Source organism: Dendrobates tinctorius, unplaced genomic scaffold, assembly GCF_039654945.1.
Source record: "Dendrobates tinctorius isolate UK_male_01 unplaced genomic scaffold, ASM3965494v1 ptg000086l, whole genome shotgun sequence".
NCBI lineage: Eukaryota > Metazoa > Chordata > Amphibia > Anura > Dendrobatidae > Dendrobates > Dendrobates tinctorius.
Genome location: NW_027361754.1, coordinates 54360020 through 54378947, shown reverse-complemented (window position 1 = coordinate 54378947; position 18928 = coordinate 54360020). Strand labels below are relative to the sequence as shown.

At 44.6% G+C, this 18928-nt stretch overlaps 1 protein-coding gene across 2 annotated transcripts in view; it reads left to right on the top strand.

The window, feature by feature from the left end:
- Positions 1–18928, top strand: part of PRKCZ (protein kinase C zeta) — a 285933-nt gene that overhangs the window by 54191 nt on the left and 212814 nt on the right. For both annotated transcript variants that reach the window (XM_073585407.1, XM_073585406.1), the window contains exon 5: positions 15617–15667. In XM_073585407.1, coding sequence (XP_073441508.1) covers positions 15617–15667 — 51 coding nt within the window. The remainder of the gene's footprint in view (positions 1–15616; positions 15668–18928) is intronic.

Sequence of the window (18928 nt, the reverse complement as noted above, 5' to 3'; positions counted from 1 at the left end):
CAGTTGCAAGAAATCTGTGGGGAATTAAAAAACAATTAGTTTTAAATCACGGCATTACATACCAATACTCAGCTATAACTTGGAGATACAAACTACCACCAACAAGATTGCAGTGAAAGTGTGCTCTGATGCGAGCATATCCAATAAATGTGGCTTACCTTAAAGTCACCATCAGACGCTCTGCGGGTGAAACAGAGAAGCGGCAATAGGTGTCCGCTTTTCTTATGAGGTGTGCAATGCGCTCCACCAAGTAATCAAAATTCTCCATTTTCATCCGAACATATCCAAAAAATGTATCCGGGTTTCGTCGAAGGTCCATGCAGAGTGTAGAATAGACCCCACGCGTCATTCTCTTGGCTGTGATGGGGTGGATCCACAAACGTCGTCTACGATGCCTGATGCGCTGCTGTCTCGCTCTCTCCTTCTCCAGAACAATCACCCTCAAACGATTCGCCTCCGCTGTAAAATCCGCCAAATTCTTCAAAATATTTCCAATGACAACATCCATCTTCGCCAGTAACTTGCTCTTCTCTCCAACCTGCACTTTCTCCTCTACAACCTGTCAAAGAAGGGCTGTAGGAACACGCTATATATAGTTTTCCAGTAGCCAATCCCGTTCGGAAGGCCACAAGGGGTGTTTTTAAAAACCGGATCCGGCGTAATCCGTCGAAAAACGGATGAACCGGATGAGACGGTTTTGTCTGTCAAGAACAAGACTGATCCGGCAGAAAACCGGATCCGTCACATCCGGTTTTACAAAACATTTGCCGGATCCGGCGTTCCGGCACGACGCCGGATCGCGCCTGACGCCGAAAACCTGATGTGTGAAAGTAGCCTAAGGCTGCATTCTGTGGAGGTGGCTCTTTTACTTTAATAGGCCCTGGGGGGGGGTGACAGGTTCCCTTTAAAGTTTCACCATCGATTAGATGACTTACTATTATACCAATTTTGAAGCTTAAAAAGTTGCAGCCCACATTTAGTAAATTTGGCATATTTTGCCAACCTGCTTTCACAAGTTTTTATTGAGGTCCAAAAATGATCTATAACCCTTCATGAATTTGTTACGTGGGATGTGCAGCAAAATCTGGTGCATTTTTTTTATTTTGTAAATCTCCCTCTGTGTCCATAATGTCCAGTCAAAAATTTTTTTTTTCCTCTTTTTGTTAGGGTGCAGTAAGATAACCATATAAATCAGGCTGAGATGGGAACGCACTACATGGACCGGCAGGCAGCTCTCCGGTCCTAAGCATGACAGCTTCTTGTATTTTTATGTAGCTGTTATGCTCTGGTAGGGAGAGCTGTCCAGTCCGTGCAGTATGTTCCGATCTCAGTTCGGTTTATATGACCGTCTGACTGCGCCCTTAATTGCCCAGTATTTCCACATTCTCTAATAACACTAGTCAATTAGCAAGCCAGAGGATGGTTCAACAGGGCAGAGCAGTGCACCTGCGCCGGAGCCACGACAGGAAGGGAAGAAGAGGACGGCATCGTATGAAGATGGGAGGCGTCGGACCGCGACACGCAGGCCAAAAAAAGGGTAACAGATTCCCTTTAAAAGACAGAAATTAAAGGAATTATTTGAGGCAATTTTTTTTTATTTTCAATGTGGCATTATACAGAAACCTTGATCTAGTGGAAGCCTACTATAGAAAGCTTTTCATTCATTGTACATGCCCAGAACTTGTGTGTTTAATTTTTGTAGAAGTAAATTCTGAAAAATGAGATCGTGAGCAGCACGGTGGCTCAGTGAATAGCACTGCAGCCTTGCAGCGCTGGAGTCCTGGGTTCCAATCCCACCACGGACAACATCTGCAAGGAGTTTGCGTGGGTTTTCTCCGGGTACTTCGGTTTCCTCCCACATTCCAAAGACATACTGATAGGGAATTTAGATTGTGAGCCCCATCGGGGACAGTGATGAAAATGTGTGCAAACTGTAAAGCACTGCGGAATATGTTAGCGCTATATAAAAATAAAGATTATTATTTAGAAGTCCAAACTGGCTCTTCAACTTTACTAACGTTTGCATATAATTTTTCATATTCGTCTCCATGAAATATATTACGTTTGGCAGAAAAAAAAAGTTTTGTGATGCATAAAATGAAGGATCAATTTGCTCTTTGCATTAGCAATGTCCCGCGTGCCACAGATTCCTCTACACAGCCATAAATTATCATTAGAAACTTCAAAGCTGTTGAGTTTGTCATCGCCAAAATTATAGAAGGGAAGCAACAAGTGGAATTTCATGCCTTTTTCAGAGAGAGAGATACTTCAAAAGTAAATCCAGGTCGTGGTTTGGCAATGTAAAATGTCTTTGTAGAGAAAAGTGAGAGCCATAGGTGGTTAAGAAAAAAAAAAAAAAGTTGTATTTTAAAATTTTGCCATGTGCTCTGTGAACGCATTAATGACTTTTGACAAGGAGCATATAGGGAAAGATTTTTCTTTTTTTTTTTTTTGGTGTAGGAACGATTCATTATCCATTCGGCACGCAGTCGAGCTGGGAGCCCGTTTCCTTGCCACACGTCCTTTATGTTCTTTGCAGAGAGACGATTTATTCTTTGCTTTTGGCATCGTTCAACATCTGCTGCATATGTAATTACCACTGTTCATGTTCTGCAGACAAGTCTCATCTCCGTGTTTGCGCCTTTCACTGTGCAGCAGAAAATAATGTACACAATGGAGGCGATATATCAATAGTGTTGGAGCATGTCTGAACGGAGTCTCTAAAGATGGTGCAAATGGAATGAAACTTTAAGAAACTGCTGAAGTGCCGTTACCCATTTGGCAGTAATTTGCCCGTTTTCCTTACACAGACATCTGTTTTCAGTTTTTATTTGAAACAAATCCTTTTTTTTCCAACATGTTCTATAGTGTAGATGCGTTTTTTTTTTTTTGTTTTTTTTTCCTGTGGAATTACGTCTTGTCATGATACATAGAGAGAGGGGTGACGACTACATTAGAAGATGTGGAAGTCCAAACAAATGACAGCAACTTTTGAAAGGGTGACTTTTTTATTTTTTTTAAATTTTCTGTTTTAAAGGTGATTTCCAGAATTGCAAATTTTTCTCTATTCCCAGGATAGGGGGTAACTTAATGATAAAAAATGGTGCCGGAGTCCAGCAGGTGCTCCATTCAAGATGGTGGTCTACAGAGCACCATTCTCAAGATCGCTGGGGTCTCCGTAATTGGCAAGTTATTGCCTATCCTGTGGATTTACGATAATGTGACTCTTTATTAAATACAGTGGGTACGGAAAGTATTCAGACCCCTCTTTTTAAACTTTTCACTGTTTCATTGCAGCCATTTGGTAAATTCAAAAAAGTTCATTTTTTTTTCTCATTAATGTACACTCTGCACCCCATCTTGACTGAAAATAAAAACGGAAATGTAGAAATTTTAGCAAATTTATTAAAAAAGAAAAACTGAAATATCACATGGTGATAAGTCTTCAGGCCCTTTGCTCAGTATTGAGTAGAAGCACCCTTTTGAGCTAGTACAGCCATGAGTCGTCTTGGGAATAATGCAACAAGTTTTTCACACCTGGATTTGGGGATCCTCTGCCATCCTTCCTTGCAGATCCTCTCCAGTTCCGTCAGGTTGCATGGTGAACATTGGTGGACAGCCATTTTCAGGTCTCTCCAGAGATGCTCAATTGGGTTTAGGTCAGGACTCTGGCTGGGCCAGTCAAGAATGGTCACAGAGTTGTTCTGAAGCCACTCCTTTGTTATTTTAGCTGTGTGCTTAGGGTCATTGTCTTGTTGGAAGGAGAACCTTCAGCCAAGTGTGATGTCCAGAGCCTTCTGGAAGAGGTTTTCATCCAAGATCTCTCTGTACTTGGCCGCATTCATGTTTACTTCAATTGCAACCAGTCGTCCTGTCCCTGCAGCTGAAAAACACCCCCATAGTTTGATGCTGCCACCACTAGGTTTCATTGTTGGGATTGTATTGGGCAGGTGATGAGCAGTGCCTGGTTTTCTCCACACGTACCGCTTAGAATTATCACCAAAAAGTTCAGTCTTCGTCTCATCAGACCAGAGAATCTTATTTCTCATAGTCTTGGAGTCCTTCATGTGGTTTTTTTAGCAGACTCTATGCTGGCCTTCATATAAAGGAGTAGAACTATCTCAAGGAGGATCACAAGGAAATGTACAGCATGTGACTTAAATATGAGTGTCTGAGCAAAGGGTCTGAATACTTATGACCATGTGATATTTCCGTTTTTCTTGTTTAATAAATTTGCAAAAATTTCTACATTTGTTTTTTTTTTTTTTTTTTTTTTTTCAGCCCAGATGGGTTGCAGAGTGTACATTAACCCCTTTCCTGCATTAGACGTACTATCGTACTATTCCGTCCATGTGACCTGGGACCTAAGTCCCAAGGACGGAATAGTACGTCTAGCGCGATCAGCAGCGCTCACGGGGGGGAGCGCAGCTGATCGCGGCCGGGTGTCAGCTGAATATCACAGCTGACTCCCGGCACTGTGTCAGGGGTGGTCTGCTGTGGGGGTCTCCTTCCCTGCAGGTCCCCGAATCCAAAATGGCGGCGGGGACCTTTGGGGGCCTGCAGGGAGGCGGCTTCCTCATTCCTGCAAAGCGCCAGCATGTGGAAGCCTGCAGCACTGCCTGTGACAGATCGCTGATCTGTCACAGCAATCTGTGATGTGACAGATCAGCGATCTGTCACATGACAGTTATGTCCTCCCTGGGACATTGTAATAAAGTTAAAAAAAAAAGTGTAAAAATAATTTAAAAAGAATGGCTAAATTAAAAAAAAAAAAAAAAATTCCCTAATAAATAAAAAAAGTACACGTAACAACCCGCCCTATAAAACTGTCCCATTAGTTAACCCCTTTATTGAACCCCTTAAAAAATAAAAAAAAAAACAAGCAAAAAATGAAGCTTTATCATCATACCGCCGAACAAAAAGTGCAATAACGCGCGCGATCAAAAAGACGGATATAAATAACATGGTACCACTGAAAACGTCATCTTGTCCCTCAAAAAACGAGCTGCCACACAGCGTCATCAGCGAAAAAATAAAGTTATAGCTCGCAGAATAAAACATTGCAAAAATAATTATTTTTTATATAAAATTGTTTTCATTGCATAAAAGTGGCAAAACATAAAGACACACATGAGGTATCGCTGTAACCGTACTGACCCGAAGGATAAAATCGCGTTATCAATTTTACCGCACGCGAAACGGTGTAAACGCACCTCCCAAAAGAAATTCATGAAACGCTGGTTTTTGTTCATTCTGCGTCCCAAAAATCAGAATAAAAAGCGATCAAAAGTCACGTGCCCGAAAATGGTACCAATAAAAACGTAAACTCGTCCCGCAAAAAATAGGACCTCACATGACTCGGTGGGTCAAAATATGGAAAAATTATAGCTTTCAAAATGTGGTGATGTGGGGCGTGGCTATATAGCGGCTGAGAGAGGATGCGTTCAGGGAGAGCTCCTCACATCCTGACATTGATCCGGTCAGCGGACTCGGGTTGCCGCGGCATACCTGCTGATATTGGACCCCCTGGACTGTGGAGCACCCCTGGACCCCCGCGGGAGTCAGAATCTCGGCAGGCAGATATCGGTAAAGGCCGGGGCGGCCGGCGGGGCATGCACGAGGCGGTGGCCATTTTCAGAAGTCTGCGCTCTGGCTGTGAGAGACGCGGCGCTGGCTCCCTCCTCGCAGCGCTGACAGGACGGTGAGCACATATCCTGTGGATCTGAAAGGGAGAAGCGGTGAGTGCTCTGGAAGATTGGGCCCCGCACTCCCCTTTAAGTCACCCAGCTAATCGGTGTTATTACTCCAGGGTCCTCTGGACCCATCCTTGGCTGCTGTCTATGTGGGCACTGCGGATCCCTCCCTGGCCATAAGCCTCTCGGTCACTCCTTAGAGCCGGGATTTATCCTCCTGTGTGGCCCTTCTGCTCTCTGCTGCCCCTAGGACACTTGCTATTATTATATTATAGCACTGCTGTGCTCATAATTTGGACCTGAGTCTCCCTGGACATACCATTTCTGTTACCTGGCTGTGCCATATTGCTATTGAAAATGAACCGCTCCAAGGGGGCAGGAGCAGCTGAAAAATTGAGTTTGCTAGACCTGACCATTCTGACACTACACGGTCCCTCAGAAATAACCCCTCACAGGCTCAATGTAAAAACCGTCCCTCTGAGGGTGAAGAGGAGAGTGAGCAGGAGGAATTAAGCCTCAAGCAAGCATCTGAACAACTGATGCAGGCCATCTCCTTAACTAGCAAAACAGAAGCCGCGGAGACACCATCACGTGTTTCTCAACGCAAGCAATGACCAGCCAGGTCTTTGTCCGGGAAGGAACAACCACGGGAATGGCAGTCTCCAATGAAGGAAACCACCTATGCCAAAACATGGTATCCATCCACATACAGCTGTTTCGGGGTATTGCCCCTCATCAGTGTGGAGTAGGAAACTGGCTGGTAGGAGCAATGCCTAGTAAAAAGACTATGAAGAGGAGGATGAATGAACTCATGGAGATCAACATCTGACACTGCGGAGACACCATCACGTGTTTCTCAACGCAGTGATTCTAGAGCACTGCCCCCATCCCTTATGGGAAATATGCAAAACATGCAAAACAGAAGCCGCGGAGACACCATCACGTGTTTCTCAACGCAAGCAATGACCAGCCAGGTCTTTGTCCGGGAAGGAACAACCACGGGAAGGGCAGTCTCCAATGAAGGAAACCACCTATGCCAAAACATGGTATCCATCCACATACAGCTGTTTCGGGGTATTGCCCCTCATCAGTGTGGAGTAGGAAATGCATATTTCCCTTATGGGAAATGCATATTTCCCATAAGGGATGGGGGCAGTGCTCTAGAATCACTGCGTTGAGAAACACGTGATGGTGTCTCCGCAGTGTCGGATGTTGATCTCCATGAGTTCATTCATCCTCCTCTTCATCATCTCCTTAACTAGGACATCGCTGACGGGGAAAATAGATGACGTGTATACCGAGGTGGGGCGTCTTTGACAAGTTATGCAGGCCATGAGAGGGCGTATTACGGAGGTGGAGACAAGGGTGTCCAAGGTAGAGGACACCATCGCACCCATGGAAGCCAAGCTTACGAAAAGGCGGGCTCGGTGAACGCATGGAGGCAAAAAGCAGAGGACCTGGAGAATAGAATGCGTCGGAATAACATCCGAGTTATTGGTCTGCCGGAACGTTCGGAAGGTTAACATTCGGAACAATTTCTAGAAGATTGGCTCAAAACCTGTTTGGGAGACGAATTCTCCCCAACATTTGCTGTGGAAAGGACTCATAGGGTCCCTACAAGTCCTCTTCCTCTTGGAGCCCCACCTAGACCTTTTTTGGCACGTCTTCTCAATTGCAGGGATAGGGATGCGAGTCTACGTCTAGCTCGACAAAAAAGTCCCATCAAGTTCAACAATGCCACGATCTCAATTTTTCCGGATTTCTCCATGGAACTTCAGAAACAACGAGCACAATTCATGGAAATCAAGAAGCGGCTCTGGGAGAGGAATATCATGTACTCAATGATCTATCCTGCCAGGCTCTGGGTGGTCCACGAGGGTTCTTCTATATCTTCTACGGATCCGGCGGAGGCGGCTGAGTGGTTGCGGTCCCACAGCGGGTCTGCTGCGAAGGAATCCTAACGTCTCTGTTAATCAAAATTCTTTTTATTTGGAGCTTTTTCCACGGTCGTCCGGATTACCAACAATACCGGACACTGAGCTCAGTGATGGTATCCCCGTGTTTATTTCGTGATGGGAGAGCAGGACTTTGCTCCCGTATTGTTTTCCACTTTGATGCTTTTTTATAGTGGTTTTTTTGTTTTCTAGGTATAATTCGCAGCCAGCAGCAATTTCAGTTTGTGAGGTGTCTCTAAATTTTACCCGGGTACTGATGTAGGCCATATCCAGTGGAGTAAATATGGGGTCTGAGATGATATGTATGACATGGAATGTGAGAGGTATAAAAACCCCCCAGAAAAAGATCAAAGTTTTCTCGCAGATTAGATATTACCGCCCTCACATTGTGGCCTTGGTGGAGACGCATCTGACCAGGGATACAGCCCGGTGCGTGCAGAAGCCTTGGGTACAGTGGCCTGTTCATGCATTCCATACTAGTTACTCGAGAGGAGTTTCACTGTTGGTGCATAGAGATGTTAGACGGGAAGCCAGGGAGACCCGGAGGGATCCTGAGGGTCGATTTGTCTTCATATATGCATTGATAAATACCAGGAAATATGTGATTTCATGTGTTTATAATCTGCCTCTGGCTAATATGTCCATTATCCAGAAGGCGATGAGTTTCGCCCTAAATTATCCAGACGCGGATGTTCTGTATGGGGGACTTCAATATGGTTAAGAACAATCGTCTTGATAAATTGAGACTGGATGATGGAGTGGCTGGGGGGGGGTTCCTTCGACGACAGCAACCCAACTGTCGCTATTTATGGAGGGTAGCGGGTGGCTGGATTTGTGGAGAGTGCGGCACCCTGAGTTGAGAGAGTATACCTGCCACTCATCCACTAGGCGCTCCTTATCGCGCATAGATTACATATTTGGAACCAGTGGTCTGGCGATGTGGGTGGATAGTGTGGAGCATGGCAGTAGAGGGATCTCAGACCATAGCACGGTCATCCTCAAACTTAAGTACGGGCGATTAAATAACAGGATGGTTTGGAAGTTGAACCCTTTCTGGCTGAAACTGATTGTTCTGTCGGGGGGTACTATCGATCAATTGCATTGCTTCATTTTGTCTCACCAGGAACCTCAGGATATTAACTTACAGTATTTTGGGATGCCCTTAAGGCATATCTGAGGGGCTGCTTGTCCTCCACAATTTCTTATTAAGCGGGTAACCTCAAGAGATGATGATGTGATGGAACAGTGATTGAAGGATTCAGAGGCTGCATACATATCTAATCAAACTAATGGCAATAGGATTGAGTGGTTGGCTGCCCAGCGATTATACACCCAGCATATAGACACTAAGTCTAAGCACAAATTATTCTTTGCTCGCCAGTCTTATTTTGAACTGGGAAATCAGGCAAGTAAACTACTGGCCTATCTGGTGCGCCAACATAATACTTCTAATACAATGTTACAGATCCGTAAGTCGGATGATTCGTTGGTGTCTTCAACTGAGGAGATTCTTGGCTGCTTTTATGATTATTATAAGGCATTATATGAATCTAAGAGTTGCTCTGATAATTTGGAGTGTCTGGATTACTTGTCAGATGTAACATTCCCTACCTTAGATTCTGTTCAGCGAGCCATTATGGACCCTGAATTCACTGTGGAGGAGATAGAGAATGCCATAATGGACATGGCCTCCAGGAAGGCCCCTGGGCCGGACAGGTTCCCTATTGAATTGTTTAGGAAATACCGAGACATATTAACGCCACTTCTGATAAAGGTATTTCGGGGAATATGAGAGGGAGAATCTATGCCTGAATCCTTTTATGAGGCTAATATCATAGTGCGTAGGAAGGAGGGGATATACCCTTTGGAATGTGGTTCCTATCATCCCATATCGTTGGTAAATGTGGACTCTAAAATCTTTACTAAAATTCTCGCCACCAGATTAAATTCAATTATACTGAACCTTATACATCCTGACCAGAAGGGCTTTATGCCTGGTAAGAGCACTTCAATTAATATCAGATGAGTCTAGTCAATAGTCCAGTATAGTTCTCTAATGTCAGATAACAAATGGGCATTGGCATCGTTAGATGCCGCCAAGGATTTGACTCTCGAGTGGCCTTTCCTCTCCGCATGTCTACAGAGGTATGGCTTTGGTGATAAGTTTATAAAATGGGTTAAATTACTATATATGAAACCTAAAGCCTGTATTTTTGTGAAAATTCCATATCTGAGCCCTTTTCATTACACAGGGGGACCCGTCAGGGGTGCCCCCTTTCCCCGGCCCTCTTTGCCCTTGCGATTGAGGCATTGGCAATACGTATAAGGTCCTCCCCTGGCATTAGGGGTATAGATATAGCGGGTCGGGTAGATTCCATAGGTTTATACGCAGATGATATGGTGATATTTATGGACGAGGCGGAGGAAACTTTGCCTCAAGTGATTGCCACCATAGATGGATTCAATAAATATTCGGGCGTATATATAAATTGGGAAAAGTATGCCCTGTTACCCCTATCCCACGCTCCGGTGCCCCGACTTGAGGCTCTCTCCTCGTTGTCTATTGTATCTAGCTTTAAATACCTGGGCGTTCATGTATCCCATAACAGCATGCTCGACTTGCAACTTAATATCTACCCATTGCTGGAACTGATTTGAGTTAAATTTGCAACCTGGAGCAAATTACCGTTGTCTGTGGCAGGACGCATCAACCTGATTAACCCCTTACTGCCATGTGACATACTATCCCGTCCATGTCCCCTGGGGCTTAATTCCCAGGGATGGGATAGTACGTCACAGCAATCAGCTGCTCCCACGTGGTGAGCGCTGCTGATTGCGGCCGGATGTCAGCTGCTTATCACAGCTGAGACCCGGCACAATGTGTCAGGGGCGGTCACGGACCGCCCCCTACACGTTAACCCCTTGCACACCGCGATGAAACACGATTGCGATGTACAGGGAGTTAAAGGGCAGCATCGGCAGGGAGGGAGCTCCCTCAGGGCTTCCCTGAGCCCCCCACAGCAGCGCAATGTGCAGCGCTGCTGCGGGGGTCTCCTTCCCTGCGGGTCCCCGGATCCAAGATGGCGACGGGGACCTTCGGGGGGGCTTGCAGGGAGCTGGCTTCCTCAGTGCCTGCAAAGCGCAGGCAAGAGGAAGTCTTCAATGCCTGTGACAGATCGCTGATCTGTCACAGTAATCTGTGATGTGACAGATCAGCGATCTGTCACAGGACAGTGATGTCCCCCCTGGGACATCCTAATAAAGTAAAAAAAAAAAAGTGTAAAAATAATTTAAAAAAAATCGCTAAATAAAAAAAAAACAAACAATTCCCTAATTCATTTTTTGGAAATAAACAAACAATAAAAGTACACATATTTGGTATCGCCGCGTCCGTAACGACCTGCCCTATAAAACTGTCCCATTAGTTAACCCCTTTAGCGAACCCCTATAAAAATAAAAAACGAAGCAAAAAAATGTTTTATTATCATACCGCTGAACAAAAAGTGCAATAACGCGCGATCAAAAAGACGTATATAAATATCCATGGTACCGCTGAAAATGTCATCTTGTCCCGCAAAAAACGAGCCACAACACAGCATAATCAGAGAAAAAATAAAAAAGTTATAGCTCGCAGAATAAAGCGCTGCAAAAATAATTATTTTTTATCTAAAATTGTTTTTAATGCATAAAAGCGCCAAAACATAAAAAAATGACATAAATGAGGTATCGCTGTAACCGTACTGACCCGAACAATAAAACCGCTTTATCAATTTTACTGGACGCGGAATGGTGTAAACGCACCCCCCAAAGGAAATTCATGAAACGCTGGTTTTTGTTCATTCTGCGTCCCAAAAATCGGAATAAAAAGCGATAAAAAAAAAAGTCACGTGCCCGAACATGATACCAATAAAAGCGTCAACTTGTCTCGCAAAAAATAAGACCTCACATGACTCAGTGGGTCAAAATATGGAAAAATTATAGCTCTCAATATGTGGTGATGCAAAAACTATTTTTACAATAAAAAGCGTCTTTTAGCGTGTGACAGCTGCCAAATATAAAAACCACCAGAAATAGTAAATCAAACCCCCCGTTATCACCCCCTTAGTTAGGGGAAAATAATAAAATTTTAAAAAGTATTTCCATTTTCCCGCTAGGGTTAGGGCTAGGGTTAGGGGTGTGTTGGGGTTAGGGTTTGAGTTAGAATTGGGGGTTTCCAATGTTTGGGCACATCAGGTGCTCTCCAAACGCAACATGGCGTCTGATCTCAATTCCAGCCAATTCTGCGTTGAATAAGTCAAATGGTGCTTCTTCCCTTCCAAGCTCTGCCATGCGCCCAAACAGTGTTTTACCCCCACATATGGGGTATCAGCCTACTCAGGACAAACTGCAAAACAACTTTTGGGGTCCTATTTCTCCTGTTGCCCTTAGGAAAATAAAAAATTAAGGGTAAAAATATCATTTTTGTGGGAAAAAAAATGATTTTTTTTATTTTCACGTCTGGGCGTTATAAACTTCTGTGAAGCACTTGGGGTTCAAAGTGCTCACCACACATCTAGATAAGTTCCTTAGGTGGTCTAGTTTCCAAAATGGTGTCATTTGTGGGGGGTTTCCACTGTTTAGGTACATCAGGGGCTCTCCAAAGGCAACATGACACCCGCAGACCATTCCATCAAAGTCTGCATTCCAAAACGTCACTACTTCCCTTCCGATCCCCGACGTGTGCCCATACAGTAGTTTTCTCCCACGTATGGGGTATCGGTGTACTCAGGACAAATTGGACAACAACTTTTGGGGTCCATTTTTTTCCTGGTACCCTTGAGAAAATAAAAAAATTGGGGACTAAATGATCATGTTTGTGGAAAAAATAAGATTTTTTTATTTTCACGCCCGGGCGTTATAAACTTCTGTGAAGCACTGGGGGGTTCAAAGTGCTCACCACACATCTAGATAAGTTCCTTGGGGGGGGGGGTCTAGTTTTCAAAATGGGGTCATTTGTGGGGGGTTTCCACTGTTTTGATACATCATGGGCTTTCCAAACGCAACATTGTGTCCGATCTCAATTCCAGCCAAAAAAAGTCAAATGGCGCTGCTTCCCTTCTGAGCTCTGCCATGCGCCCAAATAGTCGCTTACACCCACATATGGGGTATCGGCGTACTCAAGACAAATTGCACAACAACTTTTAGGGTCCTGTTACCCTTGGGAAAATAAAAATTGGGAGTGAAAAGATCATTTTTGTGGAAAAAATATGATTTTTTAATTGTACCGCTGTACGTTATAAACGTCTGTGAAGCCCTTGTGGGTTCAAAGTTCTCACCACATATCTAGATAAGTTCCTTGGGGGGTCTAGTTTCCAAAATAGGGTCACTTGTGGGGGGTTTCCACTGTTTAGGTACATCAGGGGCTCTCCAAACGTGACATGGCATCCGATCTGAATTACAGCCAATTTTGCATTGAAAAAGTCAAACGGCGCTCCCTCCCTTCTGAGCTCTGTCATGCGCCGAAACAGTGGTTCCCCCCCCCCCACATATCAGGTATCAGCGTACTCGGGACAAATTGCACAATAACTTCTCCAGTCCAATTTATCCTGTTTCCCTTGGTAAAATAAAAAAAATTAAACCTGAAGTATTTTTTTTGTGAAAAAAAAGTTAAATGTTCATTTTTTTTTTTTTTAAATATTCAAAAAATTCCTATGAAGCCCCTGTAAGGTTAATAAACTTCTTGAATGTGGTTTTGAGCACCTTAAGGGGTGCAGTTTTTAGAATGGTGTCACTTTTGGGTATTTTCTATCATATAGACCCCTCAAAGTGGCTTCAAATGTGATGTGGTCCGTAAAAATAAAATGGTGTTGCAAAAATGAGAAATCGCTGGTCAACTTTTAACCCTTATAACTTCCTAACAAAAAAAAAATTTTGGTTCCAAAATTGTGCTGGTGTAAAGTAAACATGTGGGAAATGTTACTTAAGTTTTTTGTGTGCCATATCTCTGTGATTTAAGGGCATATAAATTCAAAGTTGGAAAATTGCGAAATTTTCAAACTTTTCGCCAAATTTCCGTTTTTTTTCACAAATAAAGGCAAGTAATATGAATTAAATTTTACCACTAACATGAAGGACAATATGTCACGAGAAAACTGTCAGAATCGCCTAGATGCGTTGAACCGTTCCTGAGTTATGACCTCATAAAGGGACAGTGGTCAGAATTGTAAAAATTGGCCCGGGAGTTAACATGCAAACCACCCTTGGTAGTAAAGGGGTTAATGAAAAAAAAATGAACTTTTTTGAATTTACCAAATGGCTGCAATGAAACAAGAAGTGAAAAATGTAAAGGGGTCTGAATACTTTCCATACCCACTGTATATTGGATAACTTTTGAATTACTAAAGGTCCTGAGCTAAATAGACTAGATTAGGTGATCCTCTGCACATAGGTTATATGTTGTGAAGAACAATTGGCTGACGACTATTTTCCCACCTTCTTTCCCGGCTCAGTGCAACTGCTGAGAAACAGCACATGAGGAGCATAGTTATCAGTTCTGTCTAAAGGGGGTTTTACACTAAGCGATATCGCTAGCAATATCGCTAAAACGTCACTGGTTTTGTGACGTTATAGTGATATTGCTAGCGATATCGCTATGTGTGATACTTACCAACGACCGGCTCCCCCGCTGTCCATCGCTGATCGCGCGAGAATGTCCGGGTCCATTTCTCATCGGGCGCTTCCTGCTGAGACTTCCTGCTGTGACGACGAGCGACGCGTGGACGCGGGCGGGAGGACGCCAGGATCGCTGTGTGTGAAAGGTGAGTATCGTGCGCTGCGTCGCTGCTGCATCGCTGTGAGATCTTTCTGTATGAAAGCTCACTAGCGATCATTTAGCGATGCACCAGCGATCCTGACCGGGTCGGATCGCTGGTGCATCGCTAAATGTAAAAGGGCCTTAAGCCTTATGCAATGTAATCTATAAAATGGGCCAGATTTATCCATGGCTCATACTGCTTGACAGATCTGTTTTCTCCAGCTATCAGTTGGCTTACCTTGTGCCCAAAAATTAAGGCAAAATGTTAGTGCATTTTTTTTGGTTCGTGGTTTTGCTTGTTAGGTTGCTCTCCCTCCCCTTTTCCATTGTACTTTTTTTTTTTTTTTTTTTCTTGAGTCCATAACCCCAGATCAGTCAAGTCTTTAAACAATTTCTAAAGCATACATGGTATACATCGTGAGACCATGGTGTGTGTTGTGGGTTTTTTTTTTTTTAAAGCAATTTACGCCAGAATCTTGGTGCTTTTATCTTGATAAATAAGCCCCATTGTTGTAGCCAGTTTAGGTGTAGAGAGAAAAAAAGTGAAAATTGCAATTTGACCTTGAACTGATGATTGGTGTGATCTGACAATGGGATGCATTGCCTGTTAAATTCCTATTTGACGGCCGTACGGCAGTAGTGTGCTATGTGATTGAGAACCACACCGCTAGATAGAAGCACATGATTTTCGACAAATTGTTGATGTAAATGCATGTGAATCGTGTAAAACCCATGCACCAGTTGCTGTTAATTCTTTTCACCCTTGTGAGATTTTGGCATACTAGTGACCCCCGCAGGTCAGGTAACCAGATAAATTCATTGTTTTGCATGCGAGATGAAGGATAAGTCCTATGTAGTGATGAGCGAACGTGCTCGGTTGCTAATAGTGTTTACGGCATGCTCGAATAATATCTTCCAGTCCCCGCGACTACATGTCTTGCAGCGATTAGACAGCCACAACACATGCAGAGATTACCTAACAAGCAGACAATTCCTGCATGTGTTACGGCTGTTGAACAGCCATTGGGGTTCAAACATATTATCAAAGCACAGCAAAGACACGATTAGCATGCTCAGAAAACACCTTATCCAAGCATGTTCGCTTATCACTAGTCCTATGTTATGTGTTGCTTGTTCCATGTTCTAGAAGTCTGACATACCTTTTTGTTTTCCAGTATTTCCAAGCATTCCAGAAAAGCCTGGCTTGCCTTGTCCAGGAGAAGATAGTAAGTAATATTGATTTAATGAAAATTTACCTCTGTTTTTTGTAAACCTGCTTACCTGTACTGCCGTTTGCTGTGAAGCTTCCCCGATATTGGCTGGAACCAGGCAGAAAATCCTATTAAATTTGTAAAAGTAGAAACCACAGTGATCCGATTCAGTGCAAAAGAATAAAATTGTTCTGGTCTCTTTTTTTTTTTTTTTTTTTTTTTTTTTTTTCCATACTTGGTTTTTCTAAAACCAAAATTTTGGTTTTCCCACACAATGTCTCCGAGGGTCTATTAAGCCCAAGACCGCCATCAACTGAAATTAATAACAAGGTAGTAGAAAATATCAGAGTGGAAGCGTAGTAAAGTTCTCTTGATTTGGGTTCAGACTTTCCTTTAATGTCTGCCATTTAAATAATGAGAAGGAAAGGGATATTTATTAGTATAGCTGACTGTGGCTCATAGTGTGTAGGAGTCCGCGTTAAGGGGGGGTATCATATACACTCACTGGCCACTTTATTAGGTACACCTGTCCAACTGTGTGTTAAGACTTAATTTCTAATCAGCCAATCACATGGCGGCAACTCAGTGCATTTAGGCATGTAGACATGGTCAAGACAATCTCCTGCAGTTCAAACCGAGCATCAGTATGGGGAAGAAAGGTGATTTGAGTGCCTTTGAACGTGGCATGATTGTTGGTGCCAGAAGGGCTGGTCTGAGTATTTCAGAAACTGCTGATCTACTGGGATTTTCACGCACAACCATCTCTAGGGTTTACAGAGAATGGTCCGAAAAAGAAAAAAAATCCAGTGAGCGGCAGTTCTGTGGCCGGAAATGCCTTGTTGATGCCAGAGGTCAGAGGAGAATGGGCATACTGGTTCGAGCTGATAGAAAGGCAACAGTGACTCAAATTGCCACCCGTTACAACCAAGGTAGGCAGAAGAGCATCTCTGAACGCACAGTGCGTCGAACTTTGAGGCAGATGGGCTACAGCAGCAGAAGACCACACTGGGTACCACTCCTCTCAGCTAAGAACAGGAAACTGAGGCTACAATTTGCACAAGCTCATCGAAATTGGACAGTAGAAGATTGGAAAAACGTTGCCTGGTCTGATGAGTCTCGATTTCTGCTGCGACATTCGGATGGTAGGGTCAGAATTTGGCGTAAACAACATGAAAGCATGGATCCATCCTGCCTTGTATCAACGGTTCAGGCTGGTGGTGGTGGTGTCATGGTGTGGGGAATTTTTTCTTGGCACTCTTTGGGCCCCTTGGTACCAATTGAGCATCGTTGCAACGCCACAGCCTACCTGAGTATTGTTGCTGACCATGTCCATCCCTTTATGACCACAATGTACCCAACATCTGATGGCTACTTTCAGCAGGATAATGCGCCATGTCATAAAGCTCGAATCATCTCAGATTGGTTTCTTGAACATGACAATGAGTTTACTGTACTCAAATGGCCTCCTCAGTCACCAGATCTCAATCCAATAGAGCATCTTTGGGATGTGGTGGAACGGGAGATTCGCATCAGGGATGTGCAGCCGACAAATCTGCGCCAACTGTGTGATGCCATCATGTCAATATGGTCCAAAATCTCTGAGGAATGCTTCCAGCACCTTGTTGAATCTCTGCCACGAAGAATTGAGGCAGTTCTGAAGGCAAAAGGGGGTCCAACCCGTTACTAGCATGGTGTACCTAATAAAGTGGCCAGTGAGTGTACATTACAGTGTAAAGGGCTTGGTATTAATTTCTGCATAGACAATAATAAAGCATCCCTCGGGAATCCATACAGCCCACCAAGTTTCTAAGGCACGCTTTTGCGAATCAGCAATGAGAATAGAAAGTGTGATAATGGTGACAAACCCATTGAACACAATGTTTTAACATTGCGAAACTTTATGAAACGATAGAGACCAGATAGCCTTATTGGGAGTAGGGGATTAAATAGGCTGTGAAAGGACTTGGCACTTTTTCATAAGACCTAATAAATGCACTTTCTTTATCGCCTTATTGGGGGACACAGAATACCATGGGGTGTATGCTGCTGCTGCTAGGAGGCTGACACTATGCAAAAACAAGAAAATTAGCTCCTCCCCGGCAGTATACACCCACCGACAGGCACCAAGCACCTCAGTTTGTGCTTAGTGTCTGTAGGAGGCGAACCGGGATCTCCCCAGATCCGCAGTTTTAATCCAATTTTCCTTTCAGGTTTAGTTTGAACTTTTTAATTTTTCCCTCTTTTGTCTTTTAGGTTCTTTTCCATCGGGAAACAGGGTATAGTTATCACCCTGATTTCCCATATCATGCGGCTGAGCGAGCAGTGTGGTGTCACCCACATCGCAACTCTCAGTACCGCAGGCAGGACTTTTCCCTATCACCTTCTGGTGATAAGGGTTGCGGACAGGTGGCTGGTCCTTGCCGAATCCCCCTCCTCACCCCTTTCTCGGGACAGGGCTGAGAGGAAGACGGCGATCGCAGGTGTTTCAAGCCGTCTTCTGCAGGATGCGGGTACAGAGGACTCCTTCCCCTCCCAGCGGCCTGCCGTTTCCCCGTGGGCCCCTGTGGTCATCCTCTTCTGGGACGTCAGGTAAGTGCCTGTACGTTCCCTCCGGCCCTGCATAAGCTCCAGTGACATGGGAGAAGAAGGGACCTTGTTTTGCAGTTCCACAAGTTTGAATCTCCCGCCCTTTTCTGCCTGTCGCGCGCTCAGCCGCTTGCCTTCCTTCACTTTCCCTGCTCTAGCCAGGGAGTCTACGGGGATCCCCTCACTCACCGCAGCGTCACAAGCAGCAGGACCTGGACAGATCGCATCCTTAGCGCGGTATGTCGGGCATGGGGCTGCGGCGCCGTCAGGGTGGGAGGCACTTTCACTTTCCCCTCAGCGCTGGGAATTCCTCTGCTCTCCCTCCTCCCTTCTTGAGCGCGCTCTTTTCAGCGTGCCCTTTCTAGCCCATCACAGGGCTTCTTTCTCTCTTGGATGCCAGCCCCCTCTTCTGCCATGCCCTCCCCGTCGCTATTAACCAATCACAGCGCGGCCGCTAAGCTCCGCCCCCATCTCCCAGCACAAGGTTTTCCTGATGCCTGAATCACTCCTTCCTGCGCTGCTTGGGGGACACTTCGGCGTTTTCTTCTGCTGCTCGCACAGAATCTCGGTAGGCTCAGCTCTGAGGCAGGGATTAGCTCTCCTCGGCAGTTATTCCCTAATATCTGCGGCCATTCAGTGCAGTTTACTTATGCCCAACCCTTCAGGGGATCTCTGCTTCAGGCCCACCGC